The sequence below is a fragment of the Leucoraja erinacea genome, chromosome 9, assembly GCF_028641065.1.
Source record: "Leucoraja erinacea ecotype New England chromosome 9, Leri_hhj_1, whole genome shotgun sequence".
In the NCBI taxonomy this organism is placed as follows: domain Eukaryota; kingdom Metazoa; phylum Chordata; class Chondrichthyes; order Rajiformes; family Rajidae; genus Leucoraja; species Leucoraja erinaceus.
In genome coordinates, this window is record NC_073385.1 from 52,950,592 (window position 1) to 52,978,026 (window position 27,435).

The window sequence follows — 27,435 nt, forward strand, 5'->3', positions numbered from 1 at the left end:
GCTGAAGTAATCTTAAACCATTTTGATTCAGCACAACCTGAATTGTAATGGCAGCTCCAACAAAGCAGATTTCATTATTTCCCAAAATAAAGCAGAGTAAAAAATATTTATAAGATGACACCAACAAGTGTGAACTTATCATAGCTGCAAAATCATATTCAAGTCATGTTATCATTTTGTAGATTGCGCCAACGATTCAAAGCCCAAAAGTTGACGAGTATATTTGCCAGGCATGTTTAGTCTGACTTATTAACACCTATTACCCACAATGCCACTGTGAAATGCAGTTCAACCACTAAAGCAAACTGGATGTTGAAAATTTAATGAGCTCAGCACCACAAGAGCTAGCAAAGCTGCCTTCCAGTAAAGGATCTGACTTCCACTGGTCTATCTTTGTGTTCTTGCAGACTGACATCCTGCAGCAAGATAACAGCACAAAGAGGCTGGCAGATGTTTAACAAGCCCATTTCCTCCACACAGATGACAGTTCTTCTTCAGCGCACGGTATGATTTGCCATTCTAGCAGTTTTATAATTAGTATTTTTACTACACGCAAAAGGCCTGTGCCATCCTGTGCCAGACATTTCCACATTTGCTGCCTCTCACAGCAGGCTGCTGCTGCCCAACCATCTGCTTCCCCAGCTTTTGTGTAGGTAGGAAGACAAATCCTTTGCTCAACGGTTGTAGTATGGAGGGCTGTAGTTATGTGGAAATTGGCTTGCTGGTTTATTCTCAGTGGAATGCGGGAGATTGAGGGGTGACATTATAATTTAATAAAATTATGGGGCTTTGATAGAATAGCTAGAGTCTTTCTCCCCCCTGGTGAGTCTATAATTAGAGTACTCGGGTTTAGGTTGTGAGGGGAGAATGTTTTAAAATTATTTTCCCATGCATAAAGATATAATGTAAAACTCTGTCCTGCATGCAATCCAGGCAAATCAAATCAAACTCGTGCAATCATACCACACACAAATACAACAGATAGTGCAAGACAGAAAATAAACAGAGTGCAGAATATAGTGTTCCAGCTATAGAGAAAGTACAAGGACTGCAGTGAGGTAAATTTGAAGATTGGGAAGACATCCTTTGCATACAAGAAGTAAATGAAAAGTCAATCTGAGGGGTAAATGTTTCACACAAAGGATGGTGTATCTGCCATTTTAAATGTTGTAATTGTATCTGCTTCTGGCAGCTTGGTCCAAGCCTTGAAATGGGAGTGGTTATTGCCATAGATTGTTGGAAAGTATCTCCCATTGTCAGCTTTGCAAACTCTGAAAGCAGCCATTAGTTAATGTGCATGGGTTTTTATTGTGAGAAATTCATGTCAAAGCATTGCTTGATGTTCTTCAGTCTTGGAGCTATATGATATCAGCAGAGCTCACTCTGGAGGCACTGTTCAATGTACAGCCAAGCAAGGCTCTTGATAAACCTGGTTTCCAGGCAAGTCTAAAGCAGTTTGTAATCCACCCCTGATTAACAGGATTGACTCCAGCATGACAGAGCAGAGTATTGGGCTTAGACACAGGCTTATTTATCTCTCAAAACCACAACTCATTGTTTGTACATATTTAATCATAGTTATAAAACAGCATGTCTTTACAATCTTGCAACTCAAAACTTCCCATCAACACAAGATTGACACTTTAAGACACACAATTATCCTGCGTTTGCACTCAGTATCAAGGTAGCAGTCTGAATAATACCCTCAAAGGACCAATTTGTGGCATAGACCTCCTCTTTTTCAATATTGGTGTCCTCAGGCATCTGTTCAAAAGGAATCCTTGGCATCCAGTAGGAAGTGTTTGCAAAACCTGCACACTTGCTCAACATACAAGGAAGGTTTGAGCAAGGTAGCAGACGACTCCTCATTGGACTGCAGTCCAACCTTGGAAGCTTTGCAAAAGTTAAGGAAGAAGTACAATAAATTAATGTATGTGTTGGTGCATTATGACCTAGTGTGTTTTGAATGTGTCCGATCATGGAAAGGAAACTAGATGCATTTGATTTAATCATAAATGACACCTTTATTTAAGGTCTTCAAGCAGGGCTACCCATGCAAAACATTACTTCAACCTGTAATTTCTTGTGGAACATTACTTTTTATCTCAGCTTTATCTCATTTTAGAGTCACAGTGGGGTGGGAGATTGTAACCTTCACGCGGTCCGCCCTGTTTCAACGAATGCAATCAACCTGGTGTGCACGATCAAATAGAACAAGATGTCGGTATACACAAATGCTGGAGAAACACAGCGGGGCGCAGCAGTATCGATGGAGCGAAGGAGATAGGCAACGTTTCGGGCCGAAACCCTTCTTCAGACTAAGAACAAGTTGTCCTACAACTTTAGGCTGTGCACCCCATACACAAGAAGAAGAAGAAGAGTCAGTGTTAGACACAGTGGAAACAGGCCCTTTGGGCCAACTTGCCCACAATGGCCAACACTATTTCCACCTTTTATTTTATTCTACACCTTACATGTTATCCTTTCATTGTTATGTGCACAAATGCATCCTATTCATAACCAACTCAGTTTTGCCCTGGATACCAAGCCCGCATGTATTTCTTCAACAGAAGCTAAACGGGTCTTAATTCCATCATCCTTTCCTGCCGTGCAGAACATATTGCACTGTATAACTTCTCCTTTGACTTTAATCAATTCATCAAAATAGGAGGAAAACTTGTCAGTGTCCTAGTTACGCTAGCCTTTTTGTTTCGAACTTGCAGAACACTGCTCCAATGCTAGAAATGACAAATGTTGGAAAATGCTGATTAGACATCACCTGTGAAAAGAGAAACAGTCATGGGCCTGTCCCGCTTAGGCAATTTTTCAGCGGACTGCCGGCCTGTCAAGTTGCCTGCAGTCGCTTGAAAAACCGGCAACTGGACGGCGACTGTCAGAGTGGAACACACACACACACATACACGCACGCACGCACACGCACACACAGTCCATTATGCAGGCGGAGGACAGGGCAAACAGGGAGAGCGCGGTCCAAAAAATTTACACGGTGCAAAGCCAAGGTGAAACAGACACACACACCGCGATGAACAGGAAGGTTGGCGCTGTAAAAAGACGGCTAAAGCTCAGTGTACGGTAAGTCCTTTAAAAGAGGGGAGGAGAAGGTGGAGAGGGGGGCAGAAAGGGAGGAGAGGGGTGGAGAAGGCGTGGAAACTTTTAAGAAGCCAGAGATACATGGCTGTGAATCTCGGCGGACATTTAACATTACCGGTCGGTTATCCTTGGTTCTGAAAACTACTGCTCACCTTTTTTTTTTACCCCCAATGAGCCAATGAAATTCACCAGTCAACACCGGTTACAACCTAGGAGAACCTCAGAGAACCTTCGACCTCCTGGCGACCCACCCACAGCTCAAGAATTCTCGCTACTCTCCATGGCAGCTTCATTCTAGTCACCGCTAATTTTTCAACATGTTGAAAAATTCACGGGACCATAATGACACAGCGACTAGTTCCCAGAATGCAGCAACTCCTCACGACCATGAAGGCGACTCCCCAGCAACCACCCACGACCATGTGGCAACTGCATTGTCTCCTGCAGTCGCCTAAGTGGGACAGGCCCATTAGTGTTTCATTTCTGCGACCCCAAAACATGAAATGTTTCTTGCCATAAATGTAACCTGACCTGCTGAGTTTTTCCTCAGCATTTTGTTTTGTTTTTTAAATTTCGGAAAGGTTCCCAACATTCCTGAAGGGATTCTATTCCGTGATTAGTACGGGTGTCAGGGGTTATGGGGAGAAGGCAGGAGAATGGGGTTATGAGGGGGAGATAAATCAGCCATGATTGAATGGCAGAGTAGATTTGATGGACCGAACGGCCTAATTCTGCACCAATCACATATGACCTTACTCCAAGTTCTTCAGTCACCATTGAATCTGTAAATCATCTCCATTGAAGATGTAAATTTTTCATTCCACTGCTTCCTAGAGGTTTCCATTTCCTCTATTCCTTTAAAAGCATCTATTTCTGAAATAATTCCCCACAGAAAGCTCCTCAATGAATGAAAGAACTGCAGATGCTGGAAAATCGAAGGTAGACAAAAATGCTGGAGAAACTCAGCGGGTGCGGCAGCATCTATGGAGTGAAGGAAATAGGGAACGTTTCGTCCGAAACCGTTCTTCAGACTTTTGTCTACCTCCTCAATTAAATAATTTTCTTATGGGCACTAAATCATGGTTTTCTAATTCCTGCACCTACTCTCACCAGTTCTCCTCTGAGATCACAATAAGAAATCCCGTGAACTCACCTTCCACGCCTCAATATTTATTGGATCCTCCAATGTCATACTACTAGCATGGTCAACATCAACTAACACAGCCTCTCCCTCATCTCACCTTACAACATTCTGAAGAGAGAGTTCTCTCCCTGGCATCCAGATCAACTCCCCAACAATTATCACCCGAGCCATTACCCTCTTCCCTTCCTTCACATGTTCCCATGCAACCACAAGAGACACAACCTCTGCTTTATCTCCTCCCTTTCTACTGTCCAGAGCCCCAAACACTCTTTCAAGCAAAAGAACAGTTTTAGTTCTTCCCGTTCCACCCACAAGTGTGGCCTAGAGTTTGTGATCACCTCTCATGTTTACCCTCCAGTCCATTCTATTCCATTCCCACTCCAGCTTCTGCAGGTTCAGTCATATGATTCAATCCATCAAAACTCCTCAAAAGTTCAAGAAACATCTCATGTTCCAACCATGAAATTAAAAAATTTCCAGACCCAACATCAACTTCATATAATCACTCTGCTATTTCTACCATCACTTGATCATCCTTTCTGCTGTACACATCATCCTTGTTTAATCTCTCTTGCTCATCACTGTGTCATTGACCTTCGTTTTGATCTGATCCTCTTCACCCCAGACCATCTTCTTAACCATCATCTTAAGCCTTGACTCGTCCCCCGTTTGTGATGAAAAATCACCAACTTAAAATGTTGAAGACAGACACAAAATGCTGGAGTAACTCAACAGGGCAGTCAGCATCTCTGGAGAGAAAGGATGGGTCGCGTTTCAGGTTGAGACCCTTCTTTAGACCTGAAACCTCAGCCATTCCTTCTCTCCAGGGATGCTGTCAGTCCCACTGAGTTACTCCAGCATTTTGTGTCTATCTTTGGTGTAAACCAGCATCTGCATTTCCTTCCCACACAAAATGTTGACTGCTTCTCCCTCCGTAAATGCCGACTATTTCCAGCATTCGTTGTTAATCCTTTCACACTTGCAGCATCTGTGGTACAGATGTTTAACTGCTACCACCACCTGGGACTAATTGGAGGGGCATAGCCATCACTAAAAAGTTCACCCACTAACATTGGTTGGTTTGGTTTAACTATCATACTTCCTCATCCAGAAGAAATGTCCTTCCTGACACCGCAAGACCGAGCACACTCTACTCCGAGTCACAGCGGAGTGGTTGGGGCAGAGCAACTAACGGTCAAGCAGGTGGCAGAGGCCAGAACTCTGAAAAAACTAGGCTCAATAATGACCAACCCCACTCACCCACTCCACGCCCTGAAGGTGATCAAGTGCAGCATCTTCAGTCAGAGACTGATTGCACCAATGTGCAAAACGGAGAGACATAGGAAGTCTTGTATACCAGCTGCTATAAGGTTTTATAATGCACAAAAATTTTAACTTATTATGTATTGAAGATATCTGTTGAAATGTGTGGTGTTATGTCTGTCTTGAAGCTGTGTGGCACTGTAATTTCCTGTAAAGGATTATTAAAGGTTATTCATTCATTCATTCATTCATTCATTCAGCATAAGGGAATCTAGATAATTGCTCTATCACTGCTGTATACAAAGACCCTGCTGCTTCAAACATTTAGAGAATCCTTGTAGAACTGTAGCCTGCTTTCAGCTTTTGCACACCTTGCATTCAAGCCAACATGTCACAATGTGACCCATCCCTTGACAATATTTGCACAAAGGAGTATCTATTCACAAATCAGAGCACTGCAAAAATCAACAACTTAATGAAGCACCATAACACTATTTACCATGATTCACATCGTACTTTTCAAAATTTGTCTCAGACTTCTATAATCCAATTCTCTAAGACCATTCCTATTATAATGTTTCAAAACAAATTCACTGGATTAATGCTCTCAATACAAATTGGCTGCTGCTTTCACTGTAGTTTATTGCACAAAAGTAATCAGCAAAATAGCTCCAAAATTTACAATCCCATTACTGCTTCCTACAACAATAAATATCCCAGACTTAAAACTGAATTTACTAATTCACCAGTCACGAAATGGACTGATTTGTAAATAGTTTATAAATAGATTGTTTGCTGGACTTGAAGCTCAATCTCAAAAAGTCAAATTTCGAAACAAATTCTTCCTTCAAGGTTTCAAGGTCAGTTTATTGTCACATGTACCAATTAAGGTACAGTGAAATTTGAATTGTCATACAAAAAAAGCACCAAGACACAACTACATAAAAGTTAACATAAACATCAACCGCAGCGGATTCATGCTGTATATGAAGGAACTGCAGATGCTAGTTTAAACCAAAGAGACACAAAGTGTGGGACAGGCAGTATCTTGGGAGAGAAGGAATGGATGACGTTTAGGCTCTGAAGAAGGGTCTCAACCCAAAACGTCACCCATTCCTTCTCTCCAGAGATGCTGCCTATCCCGCTGAGTTACTCCAGCATTTTGTGTCCATCTTCCTCTTTATCCCAGAAGCTAGTGGTAGAAATCAACAATAGATTTTCACCAATGCATACTTTCACAAGGATCAAATTAAACGACATGGCGTAGGCAAGGAAAACAAAACTGGAAGATTGCCGTGAAATGTAAATGGGATAATTTACCTTGACAAATACTGCTTTTTTTTTTTAATAAGGTACAACAATGTAGATGACGGAAACAGAGTCAAAACCGTCTATAAAAATTTTCAGAAAAACTTTGACACCAAGATCTGAAAAAATAGACATGCTGAATTAGGAAACTTGAATAAAAAGCAGATGAGGTTAATACAATTATAATAGAAGCTGCACCTCAAAAGTAGTTTGGGATGTCTTGGGTTAAAACCAGCCCACATGCTGGTTTTCAAGTTTGACACACTTCTATTTCACATCATAACCTCACCAGTTTACATCTTGCCTAAAGGAGCAGGAAGGGCAACCACAAAGTCTGAAGAAGGGTCTTGACCCAAAAAGTTGCCTATTCCTTCTCTCCATAGATGATGCCTCACCCACTGAGTTTCTCCAGCATTTTTGTCTACCTACAAAGTACAAGTGTATTTGAGAGTACCCGTCAGTTCAAAGTCTCAGCAATATTTGTAAATGAGTATTTTTTTCCTCACCTCTTGTGCTGACGATTGTAAATGTCTATTGTGGTGACATATTTAAGATGACCTCTGCCCAAGAAATACACCAGAACATAGAAGAGAAATAAAGGGGTGGAAAAAAAAGGAATAATGTACCCAAATACAATTGTTACATAAGGTAACTTTTTAACACTCATCAGCCCAAGGTGATGCGAGTTCAACCAAAATCACAGCATTGTGCACAATTAGGTTCACTTTCTTTCATACAGTGCCCTCCATAATGTTTGGGATAAAGACCCATAATTTATTTACACCACAATTTATGTACCCCACAATTTGAGATTTGTAATAGAAAAAAAAAATCACATGTGCACTTTAATCACATGTGGTTAAAGTGCACATTGTCAGATTTTAAGAAAGGCTATTTTTATATATTTTTGCTTCACCATGCAGAAATTACAACAGTGTTTATACATAGTGCCCCCATTTCAGGGCACCATAATGTTTGGGACACTGCAATGTCATGTAAATGAAAGTAGTCATGTTTAGTATTTTGCTGCATATCCTTTGCATGCAATGACTGCTTGAAGTCTGCGATTCATGGACATCACCAGTTGCTGGATGTCTTCTCTGGTGATGCTCTGCCAGGCCTGTATTGCAGCCATCTTTAGCTTATGCTTGTTTTGGGGGCTAGTCCCCTTCATTTTTCTCTTCAGCATATAAAGCGCATGCTCAATTGGGTTCAGATCAGGTGATTGACTTGGCCACATGAATTGGCCATTTTTTAGCTTTGAAAAACTCCTTTGTTGCTTTAGCAGTATGTTTGGGATCATTGTCTTGCTGTAAAATGAACTGCCGGCCAATGAGTTTTGAGGCATTTGTTTGAACGAGCAGATAGGATGTGTCTACACACTTCAGAATTCATTATGCTACTATCATCAGCAGTTGTATCATCAACGAAGATAAGTGAGCCAGTACCTTCAGCAGTCATACATGCCCAGGCCATAACACCTCCACCACCGTGTTTCACAGATGAGATGGTATGCTTTGGATCTTGGGCAGTTCCTTCTCTCCTCCATACTTTGCTCTTGCCATCACTGATATGTTAATCTTCATCTCATCTGTCCACAAGACCTTTTTCCAGAACTATGGTTGCTCTTTTAAGTACTTCTTGGCAAACTGTAACCTGGCCATCCTATTTTGGGGGCTAACCAGTGGTTTGCATCTTGCAGTGTAGCCTCTGTATTTCTGTTCATGAAGTCTTCTGCGGGCAGTGGTCATTGACAAATCCACACCTGAAGAGTGTTTCTGATCTACCGGACAGGTGTTTTGGGGATTTTTTCTTTATTATAGAGAGAATTCTTATGTCATCAGCAGTGGAGGCTCTTCCTTGGCCTGCCAGTTCCTTTGCGATTAGTAAGCTCACCAGTACTCTTTCTTCTTAATGATGTTCTAAACATGTTGATTTATGTAAGCCTCGGGTTTGGCTGATATCTCTGACAGTTTTATTCTTGTTTCTCAGCCTCATAATGGCTTCTTTGACTTTCATTCGCACGACTTTGGTCCTCATGTTGATAAGCAGCACTAAAAGTTTCCAAAGGTGATGGAAAGACTGGGTGCTGAGAGCTATCTTAAGGAGGCAATTAAACACACCTGAGCAATTACAAAGACCTGTGACGCCATGAGTCCCAAACATTATGGTGCCCTGGGGGTGGGGGGGGGGGGGGGGGTGGGGGGGGGGGGGGGGGGGGGGGGGGGGGGGGGGGGGGGGGGGGGGACTATGTATAAACACTGCTGCAATTTCTAAATGGTGAAACCAAAATGTGTAAAAATGGCCTTAATTAAATCTGACAATGTGCACTTTAACCACATGTAATTTTTTTTCTATTACAAATCTCAAATTGTGGAGTACAGAGGCAAATAAATAGGCTAGCTAGCATACAAGGATTAACTGCTTCATTAACACTGGTATATTTCAGAGTGATCAGCTGTGGGAAAAATAATTGGTCATAATTCAATATCTTCCACCATCAGTGGACTACCCATTCCTCACTAGCAGGTTGTGGCATTCATAGTCAATTATTCATTTAAACCTGGCGCATGCGCCTTTTTTAGGGCAGGCACCTATGAATGTCGAACCGGATGGCATCACCCTGCCGCAGACTACTGCTGCCTCAAACGCAAGAAGAAGAAGATAGTTACACAGGAAAAACTGGCTTTCATTTCTGACACAAAGCTGTTCTCTCCACTTGGTGAGGCTTCTATAATTTGTTAATCAAAATAGCTATTTTAAAATACATGCTTTTGTTGATTTTATTTTTGCTTTATTAAGCACTTAACAATTAGATATTTAGTGTCAGGATGACTAAGGTACATACAGGTGGATACATAGACAATAGGTGCAGAAGTAGGCCATTCAGCCCTTCGAGCAAGCACCGCCATTCGATGTGATCATTGCTGATCATCCACAATCAGTACCCCGTTCCTGCCTTCTCCCCATACTCCTTGATTCTGCTAGCCCTAAGAGCTGTATCTAACACTCTTTTGAATGCATCCAGTGAATCAGCCTCCATTGCCTTCTGAGGCAGAGAATTCCACAAATTCACAACTCTCTCAGTTCAGTTCTGAATGGCCTACCGCTTATTCTTAAACTGTGGCTCCTGGTTCTGGACTCCCCCAACATCAGGAGCAAGGGAGAATGGAACAGCTATCTTCATAGGCCACAACAAATAATAACCTTGAAACAAAATACCCTGGGGATTTGTTCATCATAGCTGGGGACTACCACCAGACCAACCTCAAAAGTGTATGGCAAAGGAATTTCTGGAAATCATAAGAAAGTAGGGAAAGTTTCTAGTATGGTCAAACTAGGTGGTTCACTGGAAAAGGATGATGGGAAATTGGGCGAACATAGCAAAGGTAACGCGAAAGGTTACATCAGAGAATGTTGTCATTTGCACCAACTATCAATATGATTGTTCAAAACAGACAAACACAATCATTGTTACAATGTGATAATACTGATACAAACTTTAAAACTACATGTTTATAGTTGTGTGGTAGCTTGTTTATAGTACCAATATGTGGGCCATTTGTACTTGGAAAGTAAAGAATTTAAAAAAATCAAAGTTGAACTTTGACCAACGAAGACTTTCATTGGGTTTATTTTGTGACTTTCCTCGTAAATCTAATGGAGTCGGTGAACCAATTGGAAAAATGGAAAATGACAATAGTTACATTTGTTAGTTACCGTTGATAGGGGGAAAACTCTTCGATTAATATTTAAATACCCTCATAGGATTGATAGATACAGATAAACTTGTGGATTTCATTCAATGTTATCACCTCAGGGAATGCAACTCTCCTCATTTGAATGCAACTGAGACTCATTTAATTTCCACCAGGGGCGCCGCAGGATGGCAGCCTCAAAAGAGTCTGTCTTTTCGTCTTTTTTTTGTTATTTTTTAGTGTGTTTTAAAAGTATGTGTTAATGTTCTCTGGTTTGTTTTATGTGGGAGGTGGGGAAAGGGGTCGGGGGAAACTTTTTTTCCGGAGATGCGATTGTTTTCCGGATCGTATCACCGGTCGCTCTGCAGCCTAACATCAGGGAGCTGGGGACCTTAGCTCAGTATTGCTTTGAACCTCACCGTAGGGCGTGGACTTACCATTGGAGTCGATTCCTTGCGTGAGATGGACGCTCCAACCGCGGCCTGCGGACTGTAACATCAAGGACTCGCAGTCTCGGGTTGAGACTAACGTTGGGAAGGTCCAAATGCCGCACGACGTTCGACTAGCCCCGACCCTGGGTAGATCGCCCGGCGTGGGGAGCCGAGATTCTCCTCCGATGCAAGAGCTTGATAGCCCCGACAAGGAGGCCCGCCGCCGGCTATGGGAGTAAGATCGTCCCTTCAACGGAAAGTTAGAGGCCCCCGACCGCTGGAGGACAAAGAAGGGGGAGATTGAACTTTTTTGCCCCTTCCATCACTGTGAGGAATGCAGGAGTCACTGTGGTGGATGTTCATGTTAAAATGTATTTTGTGCATTCTGTTGCTTTTTATTGGTATGACTGTATGGCAAATCAAATTCCCCGTAAGTTGCAAAACATACCTGGCTAATAAAGTATGATTATGATTATGAAACAAAGGTGTTTCAAATTGAACCAATCTGACACAGACAGTGTCAGTCGAGCAAAACCATAAAATCAATTTCTTCCAAAATTCTCAAAACCCTCATGCTTCCATCTCCAACCCTTCAACTGAGCTCAAATGAACTTGGTGGCTCCTAAACAATTCAAATAAAGCACTTTCCAACTCAATGTCCTTCATTGACCAAGCAGCTATATTTCTTTTGAAACTGTAGAAAGTTACTGCTGGGTTTTACAGCCAGGGTTAACCAAGTAAACCAAGCTGTCGAAACTTTGGTTGGATGGCGGCTAGGACAGTTTGCTGGTTGAGAATGGTCAAAGTCCATTACATTCTGGTGCAAGAAGGACACGCCCACAACAAATGGAGACAAATTAATGGGAGTGGAGGTGCATTTAAATTCCAGATTTTCCCCAACCCTAACCCTCGATTACAGATAGGCATAAAATATAGGAGTAACTCAGCGGGACAGGCAGCATCTCTGGAGCGAAGGATCTCAACCCGAAACGTCACCCATTCTTTCTCTCCAGAGATGCTGCCTGTCCCGCTGAGATACACCAGCAATTTATGTCTACCTTTGATTTAAACCAGCATCTGCAATTCTTTCTTGCACCTAGATTACAGACAGTCTCAGATACTGCAACATGGTAATGTTATCATGGTAACATGTTAAGCAACATCAAAACTTTATCTGAGAAGTATCTTGTTCAAAGTGTAACCTAAAGTACAAAAACAGACTTTCATACACAAATTAAAAGACAATCCTTCATATTTTATTAGATTTTTCTTGTAATCTCCCTAACCTTGTTTTGTCCAATGATAGAATCAATTCCTTACGTTTGGGTTAAGACTGTTCAATGAAGAAAGGCTTATTAACACATCTTAAATTAAGAAAACATACTTTAAAAATTCACAAACCTAGGTACCTGCCCATTGCATGACATGTGAAATGCTTCTCCCATGCAATCTCTGAAGGGGAATATAACAATGGACCTGCATGTGTTCAGTCTGTTCATGCGCAGACAGAATCATGTAGAAGGAACATAATTCACATGCCCCACTGCACCCACAGTCTAAATAGTCCTTTAACATTAATGCAAATGTTGTGCTTAGTTTTCGTTAGAAAAAGCACTTACTAAGAATATTGCCTGTGTCGGCAATTGGTTACGCTGACAGCACAAGAATAAGAATTCAGTGTTTGTGTTTTTTTCGATTCATAATATGGGTGCTATGAGTCTCAGTTCCACAAATACAATTGTGTAGATACTTAAAATTCATACATAAAATCCAATTTTTCATAGCCAAGTTCACGGCCAACAGATTGGATAAATACAGAAATGATTACAAAAATGGTGAAGGTGATATTATGGTTGACAGGAATTCAATGATAAAGCAATGCATGAGGGAAGAGGATTTGTGGGTCAAATTAAAATCGGAAAGATTTGACTTCTCCAGTGGAATTGCGCATCAGTCCCAGAAATGATGGAAGTGTTGGAAGTACACAAATCCTGAGATCAGACAAGCATGTCGCAAAGGAAGAATGGTTTTAATGAAGGATTTTGTCAGAAAGTTATTTTATTTGAGTATATTCAAGAAAACCCCACATAACCACCAATAAATCAGGTCATATTAGATTTAGTAATGCGCCAGGTTCAATTAGGCAGCAGTTTATCTAAAAGCAATCATATCATAATCGTTCAATAAAGCCGATTTCAGTGCAGTGAATTAGAAAGCTTCCACAGCAAGTGGGCAATAAAGCAACAGAAAATCAAGGAAGAATGTTCATATAAAATGAGGTTAAAAAGTGATACAGGATGAGTTTATGCTTCTAATAACATGAGGACTAAATGTATCCAAAAATAAAATCAACAGTAAACTAAACAACATAAAATCAAAAAGGGGCAACAAACATACAATGACGCATCAACATCAGAGTACTAATGCAGGATCTCAACTCAAAGTGACCATCCCTTTGCCTCCATTGATGTCGTCTGACCCGCTGAGTTCCTCAAGCAATTTGTTTTTTGCCTCAAATTGCAGTATCTGCAGTCTCGTGTCTCAACAGTAAAGGCTAGAATATGGCATTTTTGATATTTATCACAAAAGAGCTACAAAACCTTTGGCAAAACAATTTGATATGATGATATGATAGAACTTTATGTATCCCAGGATGGAAATTGGTCTCCCAACCGTCATAAAACACAACAAGATACTCAAAACATGAATTTAAGGTGACGTGGAAAGTTCAGGATTGGGAAGGGGAGTCAGTCTACCCCACGACAGAAGGGGGGGGAGGAGTTGTACAGTTTGATAGCCACAGGGAAAAATAATCTCCTCTGGCATTCTGTGCTGCATCTTCGTGGAACAGTGCTGCATCTTCGTGGAACTGTGCTGCATCTTTGACGCTAGTTATTGACTTCAGGAAGCATGGTGGAGTATTTGCCCCAATTTGTTAGCAAATGGCAATTTGTACAGGGTCAAAAGGAATGGTCAGGTAGAATGGGAGTTCTGCGTAAACAAATAATGAAAATATTGAAAATGAAAACAAGGTATGATAGAGAATGGTAGTTAGGCACATATGTGCCATACGGTATAAAGACATCATTTCTCTAGCTTTCCAAATATCTTTTAATCTTCATGTAATATTTAGTTTCGTGGTGAATATCAATTTTTCTAAATTTAATGCATTAAGCAATCGACAATAAAGTAAGCTACAAAGTGACATCAACAATTAGGTCGCATATCACTATGAAAGTTTTGGAATTGTTCCAAACATTTACTGAAAATGATCAATTTTCTGCTAAAGTACAAATGAAGCTTGTGTATTCAGCAACACAGACCAAGGTTGTGCTGCATTTAATCTACTGGATAATAACCCTTTAAGTTACCCTTTTGGCAAATAGGATCAAAAGACGAATTTATAGATATACACGTGAGAAAACACTGCAAGGTTCCAGGGAAATGCAATTGCTCTGCTGGGAGCTAGCATGGGTTTGATGGCCTCTATAATCATAAGAAAATATGTGACATTCAATGGCCCCCCTCCCATTCTTAGTCACGTGTGTGACCAAAAATATGGAAAGTTGTGGAATACATCTCTTCTAATTCTGAAAACATTGCAGGTGTATTGTTTTGTACTGTATATATGATTCATAGAAACATAGAAAATAGGCGCAGGAGTAGGCCATTCAGCCCTTCAAGCCTGCACCGCCATTCAATATGATCATGGCTGATCATCCAACTCAGTATCCTGTTCCTGCCTTCTCTCCATACCCCTGATCCCTTTAGCCACAAGGGCCACATCTAACTCCCTCTTAAATATAGCCAATGAACTGGCCTCAACTACCTTCTGCGGGAGAGAATTCCAGAGATTCATCACTCTCTGTGTGAAAAAAGTTTTCCTCATCTCGGTCCTAAAAGATTTCCCCCTTATCCTTAAACTATGACCCCTTGTTCTGGACTTCCCCAACATCGGGAACAATCTTCCTGCATCTAGCCTGTCCAACCCCTTAAGAACTTTGTAAGTTTCTATAAGATCCCCCCTCAATCTTCTAAATTCTAGCGAGTACAAGCCGAGTCTATCCAGTCTTTCTTCATATGAAAGTCCTGACATCCCAGGAATCACTCTGTACTCCCTCTATGGCAAGAATGTCTTTCCTCAGATTAGGAGACCAAAACTGTACACAATACTCCAGGTGTGGTCTCACCAAGACCCTGTACAACTGCAGTAGAACCTCCCTGCTCCTATACTCAAATCCTTTTGCTATGAATGCTAACATACCATTCGCCTTCTTCACTGCCTGCTGCACCTGCATACCTACTTTTAATGACTGGTGTACCATGACACCCAGGTTTCGTTGCATCACCCCCTTTCCTAATCGGCTACCATTCAGATAAAAGTCTACTTTCCTGTTTTTGCCACCAAAGTGGATAACCTCACATTTATCCACATTATACTGCACCTGCCATGCATTTGCCCACTCACCCAGCCTATCCAAGTCACCTTGCAGCCTCCTAGCATCCTCCTCACAGCTAACATTGCCCCCCAGCTTCGTGTCATTCGCAAACTTGGAGATGTTGCATTCAATTCCCTCGTCCAAATCATTAATATATAAAAACATTCATGTTTTTTTCCAAAGTTTATCAAGTGAAATTTTTATGTTATGCTGACAATGTTTGTTTCGGGTCAGAGGTCAAATATGACTGGTCACATGTGTGACCTCACTGAAGCATTTTTTTCATAACTCAGTTTTATCTTACAAACTGTGAATTTTAAAAAGCTATAATGTTCATATTTTTTGCAGATATGCATTATAGTTATGTAGGTAGGAAAATATCATGGAATAAGATCAATCTTACAATAATGTTTTGATGCATTACTTCGATGCCATCTGGTCACGTGTGTGGCAGTTTGGTTCACTTTCCAAAGAATGGCCCTATGGTGGTTTAAGGAAACCTATAGCATTCATTGCATTTTAAGTGCTTTGTGAAAACAAATAAATGTAATCATCAGTCAACCTAGACATTTATTTTCCCTCTTGGTTCCTTCACTGCAAGTGGCAATAGAATCTAATTAACAAACTGCTATAAAAGTCACTTGGTTTCAACCAGGAAGTTTAAAATCATTTCAACAGCCAAGCTAAACATTAGTAAAAGGAATGGTCAGCGATACCTATCAAGGCTCGTTATAAATAAAACAACTCAAATGGATACTTGACCCTCACTTACTATAAATTCTCACGGGAACAAACCTTCAAGAGAAAACATACTTTGATATTTTATAGAAAGGCACTCCACCCAGCTTACTCAGCAAGTACCCTAGTCAGGATGGAAATGTTGGTTGGTTTATTATTGTGACGTATACAGAGATGCAGTGGCAAATCTTTGTTTTGGGTGTAATCCAGGCAAATCATACCACAGACGAGTACAATCAAACCATACACGGGTGGAGCAGAAGGAGAAAAGGAAACACAGTGCAGAATATAGTGTTACAGCTACTGTGAATCAATAGACTACAAAAATGCAAGATCCGCAATGATATAATTTGGGAGATCAGGAATACATCCTTAGCTTATGAGGGGACTGTTAAAGAGTCATAGAGTTATACAGCGTGGAAACAGGCCCTTCGGCTCAATTTGCCTCCACCGACCATTACATCCCATTTGTATTAGTCCTACCTGCCTGCGTTTGGCCTATATTCCTCTAAACCTATCCTATCTACATACCTGTCTAAATGTTTCTTAAATGTCACGATTGAACCCGCCTCAACAACCTCCTCTGGCAGCTCGTTCCATACACTCACCACCCTTTGTGCAAAAATGCAACCCTTCGGATTCATCATAAATCTTTGTCCACATTTTAAAAAGCTGTTCTTGAGTCAGGTGGCATGTGCTTTCAGGTTTTTGCATTTTTTATCCAATGGGAGGAGAGAGAATAACCAGAGTGTGAGATGTCCTTGTTTGGCTGCTTTCCCAAGGCAATGCAGGGCAAAAGTGGAGTCGATGGAAGGAAGCTGAAGGCAGAAAGGGGTGGGGATGGAACGATGTGGCAGGTGGCGAGATTGCATTACGCTGGCAGAAATTTCAAAGAATGATGTGTTGGATGCAAAGATAGACACAAAATACTGGAGTAACTCAGCGGGTCAGGCAACATCTCTGGAAGAAAAGAATAGGCAACATTTCGGGCAGTAACCCTTCTTCAGATATGCAAGGGTGGAGTGAAAGACAAGACGAACCTCTCTTTATTCTGTTGGGGGGGAGGGGGTGAGATGCAGAAATTGGAGGAGATCTGGAAAAGGGCACCATTAAATCACAGCTGAGGGACAGAAAGATAAACCATTTCTTACAAAAAGTATTAATCTGATATCCTGGAGTAGAAGGTCTCAAGAGCAGATGATGCTGAATTGGAAAAACAGAGAATGGAATGTCACCTTTACAAGAGACAGGATGGGACTTGTAGTCTAGGTACCCGGGGTGGGGGGGCTACCAGAAAATGTCAGGGATGGTTTGTCTCCTGAAACAGGAATGGAGAGATAAGAATGGGGAGAGGGGTGTCAGAAATTGTCCAAGTGAATTTGGTGGCAGGGTGGAAATTTTAGTAGAGTTAATGTTGATGATGAAACCTGCCCCAATGCAGGAAGTGGCACCAATGCAGATGTTGATGCAGTATCCTGTGTTTAAATGTGCTTTTATCCAAGGTGGCAAAAAGGGGGAAAGCAGACTATTATCTAAATGGTGGCCGATTGGGAAAGGGGGGAGATGGCAGCGAGACCTGGGTGTCATGGTACACCAGTCATTGAAGGTAGGATTGCAGGTGCAGCAGGCAGAAAGAAAGCGAATGTATGTTAGCTTTGGATGCAAAAGGATTGAGTATAAAGCAGGGAGTTCTACTCAGTTGTACAGGCAACTTGGTGAGACCACACCTGGAGTATTGTGTACAGTTTTGGTCTCCAAATCTGAGGAAGGATATTATTGCCATAGAGGGAGTGCAGAGACGGATCACCAGACTGATTCCTGGGATGTCAGGACTGTCTTATGAAGAAAGACTGGATAGACTTGGTTTATACTCTCTAGAATTTAGGAGATTGAGAGGGGATCTAATAGAAACTTACAAAATTCTTAAGGGGTTGGACAGGCTAAAATGCAGGAAGATTGATATCCGGAGTTAGGAAAGTCTCAAGACAAGGGGTCACAGCTTAAGGAAAAATAGAGGGGAAATCCTTTACAAACCGAGATGAGAAGAACTTTTTTACACGGAGAGTGGTGAATCTCTGGAACTCTCTGCCACAGAGGGTAGTTGAGGCCAGTTCATTGGCTATATTTAAGAGGGAGTTAGATGTGGCCCTTGTGGCTAAAGGGGATCAGGGGGTATGGTGAGAAGGCAGGTACGGGATACTGAGTTGGATGATCAGCCATGATCATATTGAATGGCGGTGCAGGCTCGAAGGGCCGAATGGCCTACTCCTGCACCTAATTTCTATGTTTCTATGGAGGAAGAGTTGGGGAGTGGTGCCAGAGGGTTTGGAATAAGGGATACTCCACTTAACCAGTGAAGAAGTGTAGCTGGAGCCCGTACTCGTGCCCATGATTACACCCTTGATTTATAAATATTGGGAGGAGTGAAAAGAGAAGTTGCTAAAGGTAAAAACTGGTCCTGCCAGGCAGAAGTTAGTGTAAATGGAGGGGGACTGATAGCCGTCATGTGACTCTTGTTTGATACCAGGGTGAAATTCTACATGGCCACTGTCATTAACGCAACAGCGCTCCCAACACAATATCCAGTTTTATTTTGCACAGAAAGTTGCTGAAAGCTCAAACTGATAAAGATTCAACAAATCTAAAGGGTGGTTGGAGGAAACAACTCACTATGTATTTTCATAATTAGTGAGCTTTATGATTGAAATAAAAAAATCAAAGGGAAGGGTGAATTTCATGTCAAATCAGATATAGGATATGAAAGAGGCAAAGGAGAAATCAAAAGATAAAGACAAAAAATAGGTCTCAAAACATTCCACAATGCAATGTAATGAGATGCACACAAGACTGTCACATTTTCATGCACAACAAATTAATTAACACTTACTTTAGTTGCTAAGAGGGTATGTGGGCGACAAGTTGCTAGCCCGAAATATCTACAAAGGGTTCAGTTCATACCTCCAATAATAATGCAGTAATTGAATGACATTCAAAGCATCTGAGGTGAGGTGGTGAATGAAATACCATTTGTACATACCAGCACCACAGTAGTGCAAGGCGGACAGCAGCTTTTGGATGTTCACATGAAACCATGTAACCACTCAATCTGTAATTACTGTAATTTGGAACAAATGACTGGGATTGCCATTGGCTTCCTCATCAATTTGAAAAGAAAATCAGACTTCACATTCCAGAGATTAAATTCCATTGCCCCATCTAGTTCTTCGAGTATCTTTTTCATGACAACACATGTAGATAGAAAGGTAAAGAGGTCACACTGTATGCCTTCATTGGTCAGGGCATTAAATGCAAGTATCAGGGAGTCATGGTGTAGCTTTATATTACTACAGTAATATAGTAGAACAAATTATAATGCTGTATTTGCCAATCCCACCACAATGGAGGCTCGGTGTCATATGCAATACTAAGGGAATGTTGCAAAGTCAGAATTGTTGGCCTTTCAAGCAGCTTAACTGAGAGACCATTTGCATTCTGGTGTATGCAAACCTATTCTATATTCTGGGAAAAGTAGAAGAGTTCTAGCGGAATATTGATGAATATTTATCCATTGACCACCATCAATAAAGGAACTTAATTAGCCCTATATTTAAAGATGTATCACTACAGGCACATTGACCAGCAGTAAATCATAGCCCATGAACTGGCCCAGAGCACCTCACACAAAAGATGCTTTGCAAACAGTATTTAAGAAGGAACAGCAGATGCTGGAAAATCGAAGGTACACAAAAATGCTGGAGAAACTCAGCGGGTTCAGCAGCATCTATGGAGCGAAGGAAATAGGCAACGTTTCGGGCCAAAACCCTTCTTCAGACTGATGGGGGTTAGGGGGAGGCGGGGAGAAGAAAGGAAAAAGGAGGAGGAGGAGCCTGAGGGCTGAGGGAGAGGTAGGAAGGGGAGGAGACAGCAAGGGCTAACAGAATTCAATGTTCATGCCACCAAGATGCAGCCACCCCAAGCGGAATATGAGGTGCTGTACCTCCAATTTTAGGCTTGCGCCGAACACCTCCACTCGGTCCGCATTAACCTACCTGACCTCCCAGTGGCTCAGTACTTCAACTCCCCCTCCCATTCCATATCCGACCTCTCTGTCCTGGGCCTCCTCCACGGCCAGAGTGAGCAACACCGGAAATTGGAGGAACAGCACCTCGTATTCCGCTTGGGGAGTCTGCATCCTGGTGACATAAACATTGAATTCTCACAATTCTGTTAGCCCTTGCTGTCTCCTCCCCTTCCTAACTCTACCTCAGCCCTCGGGCTCCTCCTTCACTTTTTTCCTTTCTTCTCCCCGCCTCCTCCTACCCCCCATCATTCTGAAGAAGGGTTTCGGCCCGAAACTTTGCCTATTTCCTTCGCTCCATAGATGCTGATGCACCATCTGAGTTTCTCCAGCATTTTTGTGTACCTTTTGCAAACAGTACATTTTTCTCTTAGCATTGTCAACCAAATTATTATTTTTTTTAACATATTCTCAAATTACCAGAAAGGCTTCAGATTTAAAAAGTTACAAAGTAAATAAATGCTGCAAATTTGAACTACAAAAAAGAAAATCAAAATAGTCAATAGGTCAGGCCCCATCCAAGGGGAGAGAACGTGTCAAGGAGCACAGAAGAAGCAACTTGGAATAATTTCCAAATAAAGTAAAAGGAGGCTGGGGACAATTGAAAGTTTCAAATCCAGGGTCAACAGATTTTTGTAGGGTAGGCATTGAAAGAAAGATGCACAAATCAATTGTGACATGGCATAAGTGAATGATGAATATGGTTGCTCTGGCACAAAGCACGCCACCATTTTGTAGATGGCAGTATCCAAGCCAACTTAGAACATTTGCATCAGCTTGATAATGTATTGATTTTTGTTTGTTAAATCATTCTCCTCTTAAGAGTCTTTCTCTATTCTGAGACTCTGCACAAAACTGGCCTTGTGAGATGCCTTTATTGGTGCATAATGCAATCCAATTATAATGATGCAATCAAATTAAAATCTGCAAACAATTTGGAAAGATTTAAACAAAATGCAAAGCACATTTCTTGAACATTAAATTTGAATGCTATAATTTTAATTTCATTTATCTAACACAAGGTAGGCAGCCAAACAATATCTGCCCCCAAAGTTGTCCGAATTCCTCCCACCACACCGTCAAGCACACCTTTGCCCAGTGATATTCATTCTCTGATATACTTACTGTTACTGGATTTGAGGTCCCGGTGGATAATAGGAACAATTGCTTCTTCATGCAAGTAATTCATGCCCCGTGCAATCTGAACTGCCCAGTTGACAAGTATATGAGGTGGAATCTTCTTGCCTGCCAACACTCGATTTAAGGAGCCCCCGCGGGCAAATTCCATGATCAAGCAGAGATTGGGCTCCTTTAGACAAACGCCCTGCAAATCTATGATGTTAGGATGCTTCAACATGGCAAACAGTTTTGCTTCCTGCTTAACATTCGCAATGGTCTGGCTGATATCCTCATCTGGGTCCTGCCGAGCTGCTTTAACGGCGACTTCCTCCAGTCTCCAGATGCCCCTGTAAACTTTGCCAAAGCCACCAATGCCAATAATCTCCTCCAGCTGCAGCTCATTGAAGTCCGTTTCCAAGGGATGAGGGTAAACATCTGTGCTGGTATCTTGCAACTTGCTGTAACATGGGGCATTGGTGACATAGTTGCTGGGAAAGATGCCAACCTGGTCATTGATTTTACCCGTCCACCAGCCTTCATCTCCAGAAACCTTGGAATCCTAAACAACCAAAAAAATAATCAATTTATTCCATCTCAATGTATATACTTTTTGTCCCTGATAGCACTCAACATATCTTCATATTCAGCTGATCATGTTACACTTTTTCCATTTTATTTGACCTACACTGTCTTATACACATTGCACACACCCCACCCACTTGTTCCATCTTCAATTTCAATAAGAATAATAAACAGCCCTGCTGATCATAATTGAGCTATAATTATTGGAATATTTTAAACATAAATTAATCAACACACAACAGAAGTTCCCTATAAAGTTAACTGCGTGCACATTCCAGACCTTAAAATTTGCACTCTCCATTATAAAACTTTTTCAGAGTTCAATCTGCCATTAAGGTTAAAGGTCTTAAGGGTCTCAGACTGACAAACAAGTTTTTTTGTTTACAGATGATCATTGACTTATGATGCACTTTTTAAACATTTAGTGCAACCCATGTTTAAGATCCTGGTGTGCTATTAAAACTCCAGCTAGTTGCTTTCTTCCATTCTTAACCTGTTCACCCCTACTCTATAGAAATTATCTGAAGCAAATCCAGGAATTAGCTGAATGGACACCAGAAGCCAATTTTCAGCTGATGTTCTGTTAAATTATTCTTTGAATTATTCTAACAAGGTTCACAGAGTGGATTGATACTAGAATAGTAGAATTAAGAATTAGAATATCTCATTCAACTTAGTACTATATTAAATATTTCAGCATTGCCTACGTTTAAACTTTTGCAACAACTGAAGGTAACCTCAAACAGAGGCACTTTTTTGAAACAATACAGATGTACTAATTGTAGGAAAATAGGAAAAAGCAAAGTGGCAATATTCATACTTTCCCGGCACAAAGAGAAGTCATTCAGCCCATTTGGTCCATCCAGTTCCAAATACCACTATTTATCAATCCTGTTTTCCATCCCCTTGATTCCCTGTAACCCTGCAATTTATACTCCTGTAGTTTACACATGCCCATTAATTCCCCTTAACTCTTTTGTTATCGCCAACCCTAACTGGTTGAAAATAACAGGTTACCAAAACTGCAACCAATGAATCCAGTAACATCTTTGGGATGGTGGAATAAACCAAAATGGTCATGGGGTGAACATGCAACCTCCACAAAGCAGTGAGGTGAGGATTGATGAACCCAGGATTCTGGAGCAGCATTATCTCGTCTTGTTTTACTGAATGTTAGAATTTTAAAAAGGAGATCCACAACATTGCAAGTCATGCCAAAATAACTTGCCAAAGATGTGGCGAATCTAGTAACATCTGTGGAATTGGTGATCGTCACATTTAGATCAGAGAAAACATGACTACAGGACTGATTATATTTTGTACTCATGTTGAGAGTAGAGGGGGGAAATTAATGGGAGAAGATAGGGCAATAAATGTAACGAGAAGCATCACCTTTAAAAAAACAGGACAAGCATTCCGTCTTTCAAATCCTGCTTAACCTTGAGAACAGTTCAACATTCTTAACTATATACTAACCAAGTGCCCATTATTAAGGCTCCACCTTGAAGAATGAATAACAGTTGCTTGCTTTGATTGTAAAATCATAGCCAAACTCAGCCATGTTCTCCTCCAGAAATCCACACAGGAGCAATTGATTTTTTACAAACGTTCAGGAACAATAACCCTGGTCAATACATAATCCCTAGGTAGCCCGGAGGCTTTATGCAATAATCTTACAGCTGCCAAATTGAGATTGGTCACACACAATGAGACAAATTGTTCATTCTTATTACCATCCTTGGATAGGTGGGTGAACGAGGCGATCAGTTATTCAAACTGCACCCCCATGATCTCTCTTGCACCAGGAATGTTTGCCAATATAATTGTTTCGATAATTAATTGCCTGCTGCACATTGTTATAAACAATGGATTAATTTAAGACAAATATCCATTCTTATTTCAATACTTCTGATTCTCTGAGAGATTACTCTTTGCTTGAAATTTTGCTCCAGAGAATATACAACTGAAAAAAGGCGCACATCGGCAATACGCAGAATGTAAAGAAATAAAACTGACAAATAATTGGCATTCAGTTCAAAATAATCATACAAAAAGATCAAATTGATTTGAGACAAACCTAACCTGCACAAGGATAACATAATTGGTCATTGGTAGCAAGACCAACAGAAGAAACAGCAATAAAATTTGTAGACAAAATAGATGTTGAAGGAAACAGGAATTGTCAGGATTGATGCAGAGATATATTTTTCCCCTCATGAGGAAATCTAGACCAAGGATACTGTTTTAGAATAAGCAATAGCCCTTTAAACGGTGACCAGAAGGAATTTATTTGCTCAGTGTTGCAAATCCTTGGAATTCTACAAGCCAAAGAGCTGCAGATCAGTCCAGAACCAAACAGTACATCACCTATGAACATTGTGACGCGGAGTCCTCAGAGAAGAGTAATAATGTGTGACTAGAATATGGAGATTCTGACATGGACCATTACTAATTACTCCCGTTTTCCCAACTGTAAGGAGTTTCTGACCATGCAAAAATGGATTATCGGAGGAACATTGCCATGGGAAAGATGGGCACAAAATGCTGGAGTAACCCAGCAGGTCAGGCAGCATATCTGGAGAAAAGAAATAGGGGATGTTTCGGGTTAAGGCCTTTCATCAGACTGATGGGTAGGGGGGAGGGAGGAAAGAAGCGATATGTGGTGTTAATGGCCAACATCATTTTTCCCTCAACATTTAAATTAAATCAACACTTAATCTTTGAAATACCAGAAACAACAATGCTAATTCACAAATCTCAACAAGCATTTCTTGAAATCCAGACAAGGGTCGTTTTGATACAAATACATCGATAGATGCTCCTGAACACATCATCAGTGATGTAACCTGGGGTCATTGGGTGTTTCGGGTCTTTCATCATCAGACACCCTCACCCAGGCGACCCAGCAGTGGTTTATCCCCATGGACCTCCTCTCCTGATCCAGAGCCAACTCGAGGCCTTCTCCACTGCCTCTGTGGTGTTCTTGATGGCCCTTCTCCTCGCCACTCCGTTGATGCCCAGTGCACTCAAGGCTTTGTAGAGCGATTGCCCTGCAAAACCTCTGCAGCCAACCTCGATGGGCATACACCTTGCCTTCCAGCCCTGCTTGCGGCAGTCTATGACCAGCTCTTCATATTTGGCCATCTTCCTCTCGTGGGCCTCCTCCAGATGGTCCTCCCACGGCACTGCCAGTTCCAACAAGACGATGTTTTTGGTTGCCTCTGATACCAGGAGGTTATCTGGCCTCAGGGTGGTCGTGGCAATGTGCTGTGGGAACTTCAGCTGTTTCACCAGGTCTACAGAAAGCTGCCAGTCCTGTGCAGTCGCCAGGATTCCTGATGGATTACTGGCTGCTGTGGTTCTTGACAGCTGCACTCCAGCCTTCACGAAGGTGATCATTTGGGTGGTGGGCCGTGCTCGCCTGCAGCTGCTGATTCCCATGCTGATGGCTTCTGCAATGGGTTTAAGAACCTGATCGTGACGCCATGTGTACCGGCCCTGCCCAAGAGCCTTTGGGCAGCAGCTCAGGATGTGTTCCAACGTCCCCTTGCCTGAGCATTGCGGGCAATCTGGAGATTCCGCTTTGACCCAGATGAAGAGGTTCGATGGGCTGGGCAGAACATCATACACTGCCTGGACCAGGAACTTGATACGCTGTGGTTCAGCCTGCCAGAGCTCAGTCCATGTGACTTTTCGGTCCATGGCCTGCTCCCACCTTGTCCAGGCTCCCTGCTGCCTCAATCCAACTGCTCTGGTACACCTCTCCTCCTCCACCACTGCCCACACTTCCTCCTGGAACAGCCTGCGCCTCTCCTTCCCCTTGGCCTTGTCAAACTGGGGAGATGGGAAGACTCCCAGGCCTGCTCTTCCCCGAGTCACTGCTCCCACCAGGACTCTGTGGCGTATCCGGGACTCTGCTTGTAGCAGCTTCGCCGGCTCTCCACTTCCTCCCAGTTTTCACCTCCATTCACACCTCCATTCGCTAATTCACAAATCTCAACGAGCATTTCTTGAAATCCAGACAAGGGCCGTTAAATAATGCTCCACTCCCTCCAAGCCCAATGTGCCTTTCCCAAGATATAGCTTCCAGAAAGTTCTGCAGTATTCCCGCTGTGGTCTGATCAGAACTGTCGATATAACTCAGCGGGACAGGCAGCATCTCTGGAGAGAAGGAATGGGTGATGTTTCGGGTTTATCTGATTGGGTTTCCTTCTCTCCAGTGATGCTGCCTGTCCCGCTGAGTTACTCCAGCTTTTTGCGTCAATCTTCGATTTAAACCAGCATCTGCAGTTCCTTCCTACACAGAACATAGAAACATAGAAATTGGGTGCAGGAGTAGGCCATTCGGCCCTTCGAGCCTGCACCGCCATTCAATATGATCATGGCTGATCATCCAACTCAGTATCCCGTACCTGCCTTCTCTCCATACCCTCTGATCCCCTTGGCCACATCTAACTCCCTCTTAAATATAGCCAATGAACTGGCCTCAACTACCCTCTGTGGCAGAGAGTTCCAGAGATTCACCACTCTCTGTGTGAAAAAAGTTCTCCTCATCTCGGTTTTAAAGGATTTCCCCCTTATCCTTAAGCTGTGACCCCTTGTCCTGGAACAGAACAGTCGATAGCTTTACATAGGTTCTAACCCTCTTATTCCAAATCTCTACCAGCATTCCATTATTTTCTGTACCATCCCATGACAAATTCTAGTGATTTAAGAGAATCACTACCAGCTATCTGTCTTTGGACTTTAACTAATGCATCACCTCTAAAGTAAAAAATAATTTATAAGAGTTCTATCCATTCATTGTCAATTAACATTGTAACCTAATCGTTCTATCAATATTCTTTTGATACCACCGATTTTTGTGTCATAAAAATCTGGATATTTGTTCTCTGATCAAAGTTGTACATGTCAAGTTTGTGGTTATCAGTTGCCATTTTCCTCAGGGAATAGCGTTAGTGCTCTACAAACGAATTGAACACTTTGAGCCACAATTAGCCTCTACCAGAAGCGTGTTGTTGAATGGTGACATGCATCCCCACCTGCCTTGTGCCTGCACAGCCATACAGAAGGATCACGATCAGGAAGTAGCAACTGGCTTCTGGGGGCAGGTTGAGTGCAGGATCACCAGAATCAGTAACCCACACTTTCTGTCCTGGGCCTCCTCCGCTGTCAGAGTGAGGCCCAACGCAAATTGGAGGAACAGCACATCATATTTTGCTTGGGCAGCTTACAACACAGCAGCATGAATGTTGACTTTTCTAACTTCAAGTAACCCTTGCTTTCCCTCTCTCTCCATCCCTCCCCCATCCTAGTTCTCCAACCAGTCCGACTGTCCTCCTGATTAAATTTTATCTTTCTAATCCTCGTGTCACCTTCCCCAAGCGACCAATGATCGATTCTACATTTTCCTTGATTGTCCCCTTTGATCTATCGTTTTCACTCCTTACCCTTCCATATCTCTGTGTCTCCCACTCCCCTGACTTTCAGTCTGAAGAAGGGTCTCCACCCGAAACGTCACCCA

At 42.0% G+C, this 27,435-nt stretch overlaps 1 protein-coding gene across 1 annotated transcript in view; it reads right to left on the reverse strand.

The window, feature by feature from the left end:
- map3k9 (mitogen-activated protein kinase kinase kinase 9) overlaps positions 1–27,435 on the reverse strand; it is a 95,105-nt gene that overhangs the window by 66,715 nt on the left and 955 nt on the right. The window contains exon 2 of the mRNA XM_055640826.1: positions 21,336–21,888. Coding sequence (XP_055496801.1) covers positions 21,336–21,888 — 553 coding nt within the window. The remainder of the gene's footprint in view (positions 1–21,335; positions 21,889–27,435) is intronic.